Raw genomic sequence first — 12,573 nt, 5'->3', positions numbered from 1 at the left:
ACTGCTAACAGAGGTCCATTATAAGGGCAACGCACAGCCCAGCTCCACCAGCACGCATCGGGCTGCGTTTCTATAGCAACCTGGGAGGAAAATATAAAGCAAGTTACATGAAAATTATTCTCCATGACAATATATGTTAATGCTGGAACATTTTATCCAGAATGGCCTAGCAAATGTTTACATTCAGACATGTGTTTACAAAAATAAATAAAAGGGAACGTATCACAGCTAATGGATCGTCCAGAGATAACAACTGTAGGCTGTTTTCCTTCAAGTTTTAATCTACGTAGAACAAAATTCTTTCAGTTCACAGAAGGGAAAGCAAGCCACCTTCATATAGGTGTTTGCATGCTTAGGTACAGTGCACCTTCTTTAAAAAGCAGCTTTTCAGAAGACATAAACATGCTTATAACTGCGATCCTGCAAACACAGAGCACCTTTATACCTCGCCGCAGGAAAAAATGTGTTCAGTGAGCAGCCGAGGTGCTTGGATAGCTGAGCAGCCCATGCAGCAGCAGGGAACGGCTGCGAGCTGCTGAGCACCGGGACTCATTGCACTCCTGCTGCCTGCAGCCCGCCAGGGTCACCCACTGCCCCACTGCGCTGTTGGGCACTGGGCACAACTGCTCCTGCTCTCAGGGAACGCACCTCTGCTTTCTACCCCTCTTCTGAAGCAGGGCAGCGGGGCTGGCCCCACAGGCAGCCATTTGTTGGGCTCCCCACTGCCTTGGCTCGCGCCCCAAGGAGAAGCCGGAAGGAAGAAAGTAGGTTACAAACGGCTGCTGCCCTCCGTGCTGCAGCGCACAGCTGGGGATGGGGCGCAGGGAGCGGTGCAGGATGGCAGCAGGCCGACGGCCCCACGCTGCCACCAACCTCGCTCTGCCTTCCGCCTCCCCGCCTGCACAACAGCGCCCGAATCACCAGAATCGTAACTTTTTATGACAGTGGGAAAACTGCAATATTCTCTGCGAGTTCGCTCCACCCTGTACATAAAAACTGCTCAGAGGTCCAACCATAAAGCAAACTGCTCTCTTTGAAGTGCACCTTAAAGCCCTTTGTGTTGTGACGCGGATGTGAGGAACGCAGCACGCTCACATTTTACATAACCACACTCACAGCATCGTTTGTTCATCCTTTGGCGGCTGTTGACAACAGCAGCTGGGTGAGCAGGACCTGCAGGGGAGCAGGGCTGCTGCACACCCCCAGCATTCCAGGCCTGCTCCACTTTCCCCACGGCCCATTTGCTGCAGAGCCCACAGCAGCAGCGCCGTTATCATTTCAGCTCATTCAGTCACCCAGCTCAGCACAGACACGCTTCCAGCCACATTTCTCTCTACAACAATACACAGATTCCTCTCTCTCACCATACAATGAAAAGAGAAGAGCTACAGATCTTAGGCGAGAAAAATCTGCAAAGCAAAGCACAGCGGCAGTTGCTAGGTTTCTTTTAAAACCTGCTGTAATTGCTATGATTGGATTCCTACCAGAGCTCCTTGCTGCAGCAGAGGGCCTGAACATCATTCTCACAAAAGAACTTCCAAACCCAGGCTGCACGTCTGCCACAGGCATTTGTGGTCTATGCAGAAGCGATGGAGCACGCCGTGCCCCCGGCCCCACACACGTACCACCCATCCTGCTGTGTTCACTTACTGGGGAAAAATGCACCCATGCTGACAAGTCATCTTCTCCGTAAGTGCAGGCAAACGCGTGCAGACAAGAAGTGGAAGCTTTTGCAGGCGGCTGCCCTGCAAACTGAGGTGATCCCCACAAAGCCGGCTCCCGGCGAGCTGAGGTGCGTGCAGCCAGCAGACCTGTGCAGCCTGCACTAAGGGAATTAGCAGCAGATGGACGAGGAAGCCATCAGGATGATCACATCCAGTCCAGTCACCTGCACTGCTCCACAGCAGAACGCTATGACAACAACTGCCACACGGAAAAGAACCCCATGGCTGAAAGACGGGGTAAAGCCGTAAGACAAGGAGCTCACTTTAGGAAGAGTTCCTCCTCCCACAGCAGTGCCAGGGAGCAGTGGGTGGGTCAGTGGCCCTGGGGGTGTTCCAGAACCACACAGATGTGGCTCTGAGGGACACGGGCAGAGGGCACCGTGATCTCGGAGGCCTTTTCCCAATGTGAATGGGTCTGTGTCTCAGAGCTGGCCTGCCCACACGTCCATGCAGGAGAGGCAGCAGGCCTCCCATGGTAAGCACAGCAGGCACCCCACGCCTTGCTCCCCACCACCACCTCCATGTCCTCAGATCCTCCACATCGCAGCACAGCAGCAGCTTCACCCCACTGCCAAGCAGCTTCCTCTCACCAAGCAGAAATGAGGCCCAGAGGGAGATGGAGATGCAGGATGATCTCAGAAAGGCAGGAAGAGAAGTGAGGAAGCATCAGAAGACAGACAGGCTAAAATTAGAAGCAAGAAGGACCAGAGGAGGAGGACCGAGGTGGGAGCAGAACCTCTGAGATCAGTTCCCAGGAGTGGAGGGGAAACAGAAGGGAAAGGAAATCTGGCATGTGAAGCAGAAGCTAGCAGGCAGAACAGGCTGCAGCAATGCATTCAGCATTTTAAGACTATAACCCACAGCTTTCTGACTAAAGAGCACTACTCAGCACACCTGGAAAAAGCCACTAAGCTGACTTCTCATTCCATCTCCCCTGCTTTGCATGAGGGCTGACTGGAAGGCAACTCAGCCTCCACAGAGCACACTGAGCACCCCAGCACCAGTGCTAAGAACTTCTGGAGACAGCTCAGTTCACCACCATCACCCCAGGAAGGCACCTATGAACCTTCCGGGCTGCAGGAAGGACACACAGCAAGAACAGCAGCACCCAACACGCGGCAGGGCCACGATGCAGCAAGGAGAAAAACTACCAGCTGTCCTCATCCTCCAAACCAACACATCTCAGGTATCCTGCAGAGCTGATGGGACAAGAAACTGTTACCAAAGGTGAGCCTCCAGAAGCACAGGTTTTCCTTCCACGCCCAGCCTGCTCAGGAAGGAGCAGCTTTACCCCCCCAAAACACGCAGGCTTGCGTTCCTTGTGCACCCAGCTTGGCTCAAAGCACTGGGGCGCCTGGCTGCGAGATTAAAGCATGCAGGCAGCGAGCAGCAGCCCACACCACGAGCAGGGTGTGCTGAGCAGGGCATTCCCCCAGCACACACCCCAGCAGCAGCACCGTCAGCGCTGTCAGGTACCCGCTGGCAGCAGCAGGAGGCCCAGCACACAGCAGGTGCAGCATGGCTCCGTGCGGCCAGCAGCACACACTGCTGTGATAACAGGCATTGCATAACCTGCACCAGCCACCAGCGCACAGAGTGGAAAACAGACCCAGAGAGTAAAGTCTACCAGCAGCCCGCTGCTCTGCCAGAGCCCAGCACAGCCGCGCTGAGGGCAGAGAACTGCCCTGGGCACAGCGTTCCCAGCAGAGCCACCCAGACCCCCCCAAGCCCACCGCCTGCCCCCAGCCCGACCCAGGGCTCAGGAGCAGCTCGGGGCTCCTGGCACCGTTTGTTTACATGGAGCGGTCACGGGAGAGGCTGGAAGCAGGATCCAGTTTTACTGCTCTGAACTCCTGCCCAGATGAGCTGATAACGCGCGTGCACCAGCTCAGCCAGGGCAGGGGGCACCTCTGTGTCTGCTTTATGGGAAAAAGATGGGCCACAAAACAGCAATTCGGAATTTTATCCTTAATAATAAAGTTTCCATGAACCCTATTTCCCTTTACAGCCATTCAGAATATATATATATTTTTTAATTATTGTTTCCGATTACAAACTTTCACTGCAGGACGCTCAGAGAAGTGCAGGATTTTCAGACAGCCTTCTTCTGCCAGCAGGCCAGCATCTCCGTGCTGTGCTGTTGCTGCAGCTCTAACAGAGGCCCTCGGCCCCTTCCATTCTGCACACAGCAGCGCAGAGCCAGCTCCCTCTGACCTGCAGCCTTCCACATTACACACCAAGAATCACAGACCTATTAAGCTTGAAGGAGATCTCCAAGACCATTAAGTCCAGCTGCCAACCCATCCCCACCAGCCACATCCCCAACACCACACCTACGAACCCACAGCAGGCCTGCAGTAACACCTCTTGGAGCAGATCAGCACAACACAGGAGGGAAGGAGACATTTGCAGCAGCTCACACATAGGAAGGAGGCCAGCCTTGTGGAGACAAAGCTGCTTTTGCACGCACACACACACACAGATGTTTCCTCCCCTTCCATCCCAAAGGCCCTTAAGCCCCCCTGCAGACTCCGTCCCGCTCACACAGCCCCCACAGCAGCGATGCCTCAGTGCTTCCACCGAGGCTCCAGCCCCGCAGCCGCTGCTCTGCCCGCACAAAGCCAGCAGGCAATCAGGAGCTCACGGCCGCCATAAACTGCAGGGGAAGATTTATTCTAAAAATACCAACCGGTTACGTTCAGTTCTCAGACGTGGGAAAGCAGGCTGCCGAGGGATTGGGCTGCTTGTTTTTTTTTTTTTTTTTTTAGAGGATAAATAATTCAACGCATGAATGCCAAGGGCAGCACCGCACGCATCCATATGGCGGGGCCGAGCAGCAGCAATGCACATCAGCAGGCTGACAGAGCCTTCAACCCTGACCTAGAAAACGCTGCGCTCCCCGGGCTGCAGCACGCAGCCCCCCCCCCCCCCCCCCATTCCCAACATCCGCACGCTGCATTTTTGGCCTCCGTTGGCAGCAGCTGCACTGCAACGAGCAGAACAAACCGCCCACGTGACGGGCTGAGGAAAATGAAAATCATCTCGGAGGGCCGGGAGCTGCGCCTGCGTGCTGCCAAAGCTGGGAAAGCCCCGGCACTGCCCTGCGGGTCACGGCCGCACCGCCTGCGTGGGGCCACCCAGCGCTGCTCCGTCCTGGGGGCACCCAGAGCTGCCGCTGCCCCGCCAGCGATCAGACCTTCACAGAGATGATGCCATTCTGTGAACCCAGTCGTTCCCTCGGTCTGGTAATGCGTGCACACAGAAACCTCACCGGCCCGAAGAGCGGTGTAAACAGCGCAGAGTCTGAGGGCGCTGCTATAAACAGAGCTAATGGAACCGGTGATTGGAAATGGATCTTGAAAGCTGTCAGATCAAAGCAAGATCTCTGCCACGCAATGGCTGCATTATCCTCGGAGCCACGGGGCTAATACCATCCATAAAAACATTTTGCTCAAATAAGTTCAGGAACGGCAGCGTTTCATCTGTCAGAGGTGTGGGGCTCTCACAGGGTTACCAGAGCACACGCAGCAGGGAGATGAGAGCAGCTTTCCAGGAGCCCCGAGCCCAGCTGCCACAGCCCACACAGCACAGCCAGGCTCCTCAACACCACCAGCACCTCAGCTCCTCTCCTCCTTGTTTTCTTACAAGCTACGAAGGAGACGGCAGAGCAGCATTCCCTGCAAGGAGGCACAGAGGAAGCACAGGGTGCTGCCATTTCCCACAGCTCTCCTTTAGTGCTCCTTATGGCTGCGCTCAGTGGCATACAAATTACATAAGAGTTGGCTGCGAGGCACTCCGTGCCCTCAGCTCCTCGCCTCCCCTCTCGCAGGGGAAAGGAAAATATTTCAGAGCTGCATACAAATCATTCCTGCTCGGTGTCACGCAGACGGTTTAAATTAGACGGGGGTAAAAATACAGGCGGGTTTATCACGAAACACCACAGCCTTTGATACAGAGACACGACCGGTTTCCCCACGCAGCCCTCGCTGCCGCTCGGTGCCAACGGAGGCGCCCAAGGAGCCACGAGCACAGCCAGCAGGGAAGGCCCGCCCGGCAGCACCGGCTCTGCTGGGCACCGAGCACCAGTGCCTGTCGCTACTTGCTGCCTGACGACCGCCATTACATCTCCATGCCAGGGAGGAATTTCCACCCGGAACGCAGACGGCCGAGCCTGAAATTCAGGTACTGCTAGCAGGCCAGGAGAGCAGAGATCTGCTGCTTGTTTGCCCTGTGCAATGCAATTAAGCAGCTCTGAATCTCCTTTCCGTGCAGCAGCAACTCTCCACCACGTAACAAGAAGTCCCCAGCTACAGCTCCAGCCCACACCAGGCTGATCCACAGAATGGCCTGGGTTGAAAAGAACCACAGTGCTCATCCAGTTCCAACCCCTGCTGTGTGCAGGTCACCAACCAGCAGCCCAGGCTGCCCAGAGCCACATCCAGCCTGGCCTTGAATGCCTGCAGGAATGGGGCATCCACAGCCTCTTTGGACAGACTGCCCCCAGACAACACCATGCGCACGGCACAGGACACCCAGGCACTATTTCCCAATAGCTGAAAGCCCTTCCTCACTGCCAGCACAGTGACCACACAGGCCCAAACCCAACCAAGCTCAGCACAACGCCACGGGGTCCCCAGGCAGCGCTGTCCTGAAGAACTTCATTACAGAACATCACCTTCCTTGAATGCCCCAAAAAACAGGGTTAAAAACAATGGTAACACTTCCAACGTACGTCCAAAAGCCACAGCATCAAGCCCAAGCGTACAGATTAAATGCTGCAGAGATAGATGTGTCAGGAGCCTCCCTTTGAAGTATCTGCAGGAAACACTGTGATGGCGCAGCCACGTTACAATTACACAGTTGGAATAATCACCACCAGTTGTAGGCAGCCCATCTGCTTCGCTGGGGGAGCACTGCTGGTGCAGCATTGATTAACAGCACCAGGCTGCAGTGACCCCAGAGAAATGCATTTGTGTGCTCTGCTGAGCACAGCCCTGCACGGCACCGGGGGGGTCTGCTCAATTAAAACAGAGAAGCAGGGAATAAAGTCACCCTAACAGGTTGCATGCAGGGGAAGCCCAGCACTTTGCTGAAAGGTTCTGTTCCTTTTGTTTGGTTGGGTTTAGGGTGGCTTCTTGCTGTTGTTGAGTGGGGATTACGAGTTTTCTTCCCCCCCCATTCAAGAACTGATTTACACGTTGGACAATCCATGCACTGAGTCTGGGAAAATGCCTTCACAGTGACATAAAAACAAAACAGCACCAAAAAAAAAAAATCAATTCACCCTATGCCATATTGTTATGAAACAGAGATCCAAGAGTTCATTTCTGAAAGCAGAACTGATGGAGAAGCGCCGCGCTCCGCCTCCCCAGCTCCCAGCAGGCAGGGCTCACAACCCCAAAGGAGCTGGGAATGGGGGGCACGGCACACAAGGCTGCTGCACACCCAGCTCCGAGCTGCTGTGCATTTTGCAGAGCGGAGCCTCAGCACTCGCTCAGCCACCACGGAGTCGATGCAAGCCCCAGCCAGCCCAGCGCCGCAGGCTCACAGCCCCCTGCAGCGGGATGCGGGCAGGATGAGCCCCAGCAAGCCCTGCACGGCTCCCGGGGGCCGGAGGGCTCTCCTGCAGCCAGAGAGGAAAAACCCAGAGCATCCCCACACGGGAGAGCTCGGCTCCACGGCACCCAGCACACCTGGGTGGGAGCGGCCAGGCGCAGCTCCGTGCCGGGGCTGGGGCACAACTCGGGGCCGCTGCCTGCAAGCTTCCGCCGCAGGAAAACCGCTCGCAGGGCTCGGCGGTGCACAGCAGAGAACTTCCCCACCGAGACGGGAAGTCGGCACGGGTCGGGCTGCACGTCCCACGAGCAGCTGGAGCTCCGCGCTGTGCCGTCGGGCAGACGTGCTGCAGTGCTTACGGAGCACCCGGCTGCCTTGTGAAACCACCGAGTTTCTTTAAGTGAACCGGATCAGATGTTGAGGGCAAAGCACGCACAAAAGCACATAGCAGAACACGCGCAGGGGATCATCTCATTTTCCCTTTGCGAGGAACGTTTTCAGCCCCCGGAAAAAAAAAAAAAAAAAAAAAAAGGAAAAAAAGACGGAGAGACGCCATAAAGCCGCACCGCACCACAAGGAACCACCGCTCGGTGCCCGCACACGCAGCTCCGCGCCCCGCATCGCCATGCGGACAGATCGGGGTCGGGGGGGGGCTGCAACCGGATCCCACGGCGGCCGCCCCGTCGCCCCGCACAGCCGCGGTGCCGGCTCAGGGCAGAAGGCGGGGGTCCGACGCACCCCGCAGCCCCCGGCCGCTCCGCCCAACGCCGGGGGGTTTCAGGCCGGGCTGTGAGGATTTTTTTTTTTTCCTATTTTTCCGCGTTATTTCCCCTCTTTTTTCCCCGGCCTTCGCTCCGGGGCACCGACGCCGCACGGCGCACAAAGGCCGCTCGCGTCCGACGGACGGACGGAGCGCGGCCACGGCCGCGCTGCCCGCGGGCTCACGGCACGGGAAGCGGAAGCCGCCGCTCCGCTCGGCATTGTTCCCCCGCTCCGCTCCGCAGCCCCCGGCCGGCCGCCCCCCCCCCCCCCCCGCGCAGCGCCCGTCGCCTTTTCTCCTTACCAGGCTCAGAGGGCCGAGGGCCGCCTCGCGGAGGAGCGAGGCCTGCGGCTCCGCCGGCCCCGCCGCATAGAGGAGGCGGCGGGGGGGAATGGGAGGGCGCGGCTGGCGCGGGGCTACTGCAGGGGGCGCGGGCTGCCCCTCCTGGCCCCGCGCTCCATGGCCCCGCCGCGCTCGGCCTTCGGCTCCGGCTCACGGCTCGCAGCGCTGCCGCCCGCCCGCTCCTCACCACCGCCGAGACGCCGCCGCTCACTGGTCCGCCGCGTCGGCGCGTCCCATTGGCCGGAGCGACCAGCGCCGCCGTGACGTCAGCGCGCCGCCGCGGGAGGGGGGAATGGAAAACGCGGCACCGCGGCGCCCCCCCGCACCCATAAACCTCTCCGCCGCGCGGGGGCTGACGGGAGCCGGGAGGCGGGGCCGAGGGCGGCTCGGGCGGCGGCCTCCATTGGTTGACGTGTCCCGGCGGCGCGGCGGCTCATTGGCGGGAACTCGCGGAGGGGGCGCTTCCGGGGCGGGGCCTGCGGCCGCAGCGCAGGGCGGGGGGCGGGGCTTGGGCAGAGCCTGGCGTAGCGCCGCCGGGGCCGCTGGGCCTGTCGTGCTGTGTGCGGGGCCGGGCCGCGCTCCCGAGCCGCTTTCCCCTCGACAGCTCTGTTACGCGTCGCTTCCCTCGGCTTTCACCAGGCTTTCAGTTCTTTCAGTTGGCTAGAAACTCTTGGTGGCGAATCTCGCAGCTGCCGTGCTGGCTCCCCGGCAGCAGCTGGCGTTCTTTCCTGGTTGCGGCTCAGGCTGAGGTCAGCGAGGTCCCCCGGCCTCAGGGTTAGTGCAGCCTGCTGATAGAGCCCGGCTTCGGCGCCCTGCAGACAGCCCCAGCTTAGGCTGCCCGCTCCAGGCCATGCTGCTCGTCCCCGTGCTGTTCTCTGCTTTTCCTCTCCAATTCCACATCATCATTGTGAAATACCCGGAGGCTTTTGTTCTGTTTTTATTAACAGACTCTCTTCTAAATAACCAAACTGTTCGGCTCTCTAAGCGAGGACGTTTGTTGTTGCCTGGACGAGCCTCCTGCCTTTGTCCCACTGGGCTGGGGAAAGCAGCCATAGTAAGTGCACGTATGCTTGGTGGTGAAGGCAGGCAGCCACGTGACGGCTCAGTTCCTGTGCCTGAGTAAACACTGCTGGTGCCTTTCGTCCCGCCTGGCTGCCGCACTGCCCTGAACTGCTGCTGTGTCTCATCACGACGCCTCTCTGTTCCTATCTGTAGAGTCTGAGCTGAGGGAACGCCAGCAGTACTGCTAGGTGCTGTTACCCAAAGGCAGCTGCTGAGTTCGGCACAGCCTTTCTGCTTGCTGTGCGAAGCCTGATTGTTCCACCAGATGTAGCAGAAATGCAGCACTGGAGCCCCTTTGTGTTGTCAAGATAAACACTCCAGCACCCCCCAGGAAGAAGCCTGTTTATGGTGTAGATCTTCACAGCAAGTAAAAAGAGTGCACGTGCGCAGCTCCCCTCCCAGCGGGGTGGCAGAGGTGCCTGGTGTGGGTGGGAGCTGCCTGCAGCTGCAGCACCGTGTTTTGTTTTGGTTACTGAGGATGGGGAACCCCCGAGGCAGCAGCTCTCAAATAGTTTCTACCAGTGACCTCATCAGAAATCGTTCTGGTTCTGTTTTTTTAATCTCATCTTCCCAGAGCGTGGCCCACAATTGCAAGTGCTTTCTTGGCATTTGCAGTTCCACTCCGTGTCACACACCCGGCACCCACAGGATTGCCCTCGTATGCTGAGGGTGGCCTGGGTGCCAGCAGCCCCCAGCAGAGCTCAGCTGGGCTCAGAAGCAATGAAGGGCTGGTACAGGAGCACGTGTCCAACTGCTGTTAAATAACAGCAGGAGAGATTTATTCTGAGCCTGTTAAGCTGGTCCTGTGTTCCACTTCGGCCTAGTCTTCTTTATCTCTACCCATCTTCCTCCTCCATAAGACCTACTAAACTAGTCAAAAGCAAGGTGGTTTTGTTTTTTCTTGTCCTCCCTTTCATTAGGCTGCTCATCACGCTTCACTGCAAACAAGTGTCTGCCTCTCTGGTGCCTCTGACTTAGTAGATTAGAGGGGAAATATGCTTTTTCATTTCCTAAATATAGTTGGTTGTAACTGCTTCCTTGACAGCCTTGAATGTCATCCAGGTCAAAGATCCAGCGCTGGGGAGGAAGTTAAAGCCTTTCTGTGTCATCCTGACCTTTTTTATTTGAACACAGCAGCGTGGACTATCAACCTATTTCAGGCAGGGACGTTAGAAGTTCTTTGTGATAGAAAGCTAACAGCAGGAGTACGGGGAGGAGTCATTTTGTCTGGCGGTTGTTCTCCTGTTTTTCTAGGTGAGACTTCTGGGATGAGGCTCTTCAACCTGCCTGCTTTTGTTAACCCTAGACTGGCTTTTGCTCTCTGCAACGTAATTAGAATACTTCAGAGGAAAAGCTGTAGTTGATTGATGAGTACTTTTATCCTTCACTGAGGGTTGTGAGCTGTCAAATCCTACAATGAAACAAATATTCTGGTGCTGAGGAGGAAAGGGAACACTGCATGAAGGCAGAGAAATTAGGGCACTTGGGGAATGTGCTTTCAGACCTAGTTCTGCCTGCGACAGCAAGCTGAAAGGACAGTAACTCTGGGGAAGGAGCACAGTGATCCTTTGGTCCTAGCTCTGCTGCTCTTTCCTTGTCTAACCCTGCCCAGCATCGCCGTCAGCCGCTCAACTGCTTTTGCAACTTCTGAGTAGCCACGCTCCTCCAACTACTTCAGCTCTACAGCGACTGCCTTCTAATGGAAGGAACCATTATCTCAACCATAAGGGTGAAAATACCTGTTTGGTGTTAGTGTGGGTGCAATTCCCTGTTGATTCAGCTCCCATCACCAGGCAAAGATGGGCATCTGTATTTAGTAAGTTGTACAGTGCGAATTATGACTGCCCCAGTCAAACATCAGGGCTGAATGCTGTGTGACCAGTCAAATGCCAACATCAAAGAAGCCGAGAGAATAAAGCTTCAGAAGGACTTTGATTAGAAGAACTTTAAGCGTGGCTCATGTTTCACCTATTAATATTTTGAAGAGAAATGGTCTTGGCAAACAAGGCAAACCACTCAGAAACGCGGCCCTGTGGGAAGCCAGCAAATACTGCTGATGCTCCTGGTGCTGCAGCACAAAGCTCCCCAACTGCACACCATCTCACTTTTCTTAGATAAAACTACTTTCAAGCCATCTGTATGTTCCTTTTGTTAAAGAACACCCCCACTTCAAACAAGGCCTTTCTGCCTGGGCTGCCATTAAGAAATAAAAAGCTGGCTCACGCCTGCTTTGTGATGATGTGGTTGCTCACAGCTCTGCGAGATGCAGTCAAACCATAAGGCTGCACTCATGCAACAGCTCACTTGAATGAGCCTCCTCCTGGAGGTTTCACTCCTCAGTCCAGTGTACTGCAGCCAGCAGTCCCAGCCCTGGGAAGCCTCAGGAACCCACAGGGATCCAGGATAGGGCAGAAGCTGATTCAGCTCCTGTGCTTCACCTGTGCAGGGAATGGCATTTTTTGACCCCTCTAGGCTTCAGGATGTTTTAATGGCTGAGAAGTCTGTGTATATGGCTCCCTGCAAGACCTCATGCCTATGTGAATACAAGGTGAAGTGTGCCCAGCAGAGGATGCTTCCCAAGGGTAGTGGTCCCCCGCTGCTGGGTAAATGCCTTGTATTGATGTTTTGGGTGTGAACTCGTGACAGTCCTGCTCTAATTACTGTTTTTATGATTCCTAATGACAGGCTGTAGGTTTCTAGTTTGCTCCCGGATTTGAGCAGTGCTCAGTGACAGTTGCTCGCTTGGAGCTTACTGACTTCCTCCCGTCTGCGGGTTTGGAGCTGACTTCAGCCCCCTCCTGCACACAGATGGATGCCTGGGCTTCCGAGCGCCACGTGCTTCAGCAGCTCTCCGGGGAGTGCATTCCCATGGAGCAATCTGCTCGTTCGTGGCCTCCGAGTTACAAACAAGCTACTCCTCTCCTCCTGCTCTACCCCTGCAAGCCAAGCTGAGAGGTACCCGAATCCCTCTGTCAGAGCACTGCTCCTTGTTGCCTTTCCTAGCAGTTCATAAGCCGTCACTGGCAGCTGTCCTGACACACGGTTCAGTCTCTGCTGCTGTACCACTGATTCCCTCTGATCCCCTGCCTATAGCCATCTGTCACCTACCTGTCTTAAAGTTAAACTGTC

At 56.4% G+C, this 12,573-nt stretch overlaps 2 protein-coding genes across 2 annotated transcripts in view; one reads left to right on the top strand and one right to left on the bottom strand.

The window, feature by feature from the left end:
* ANKRD11 (ankyrin repeat domain containing 11) overlaps positions 1 to 8,577 on the bottom strand; it is an 80,328-nt gene extending 71,751 nt beyond the window's left edge. Inside the window, exon 1 of the mRNA XM_052685335.1 lies at positions 8,344 to 8,577. The gene's annotated coding sequence lies outside the window, so the exon portion shown is untranslated. The remainder of the gene's footprint in view (positions 1 to 8,343) is intronic.
* Positions 8,578 to 9,217: 640 nt separating this feature from the next.
* Positions 9,218 to 12,573, top strand: part of SPG7 (SPG7 matrix AAA peptidase subunit, paraplegin) — a 37,287-nt gene continuing 33,931 nt past the window's right edge. Inside the window, exon 1 of the mRNA XM_052685704.1 lies at positions 9,218 to 9,436. Within this exon, the coding sequence (XP_052541664.1) occupies positions 9,233 to 9,436 (204 nt within the window). The 5' untranslated portion in view covers positions 9,218 to 9,232. The remainder of the gene's footprint in view (positions 9,437 to 12,573) is intronic.

The sequence above is a fragment of the Tympanuchus pallidicinctus genome, unplaced genomic scaffold, assembly GCF_026119805.1.
Source record: "Tympanuchus pallidicinctus isolate F22 unplaced genomic scaffold, pur_lepc_1.0 scaffold22, whole genome shotgun sequence".
Lineage (NCBI taxonomy): Eukaryota > Metazoa > Chordata > Aves > Galliformes > Phasianidae > Tympanuchus > Tympanuchus pallidicinctus.
This window is presented reverse-complemented; position numbering and strand designations above follow the sequence as displayed.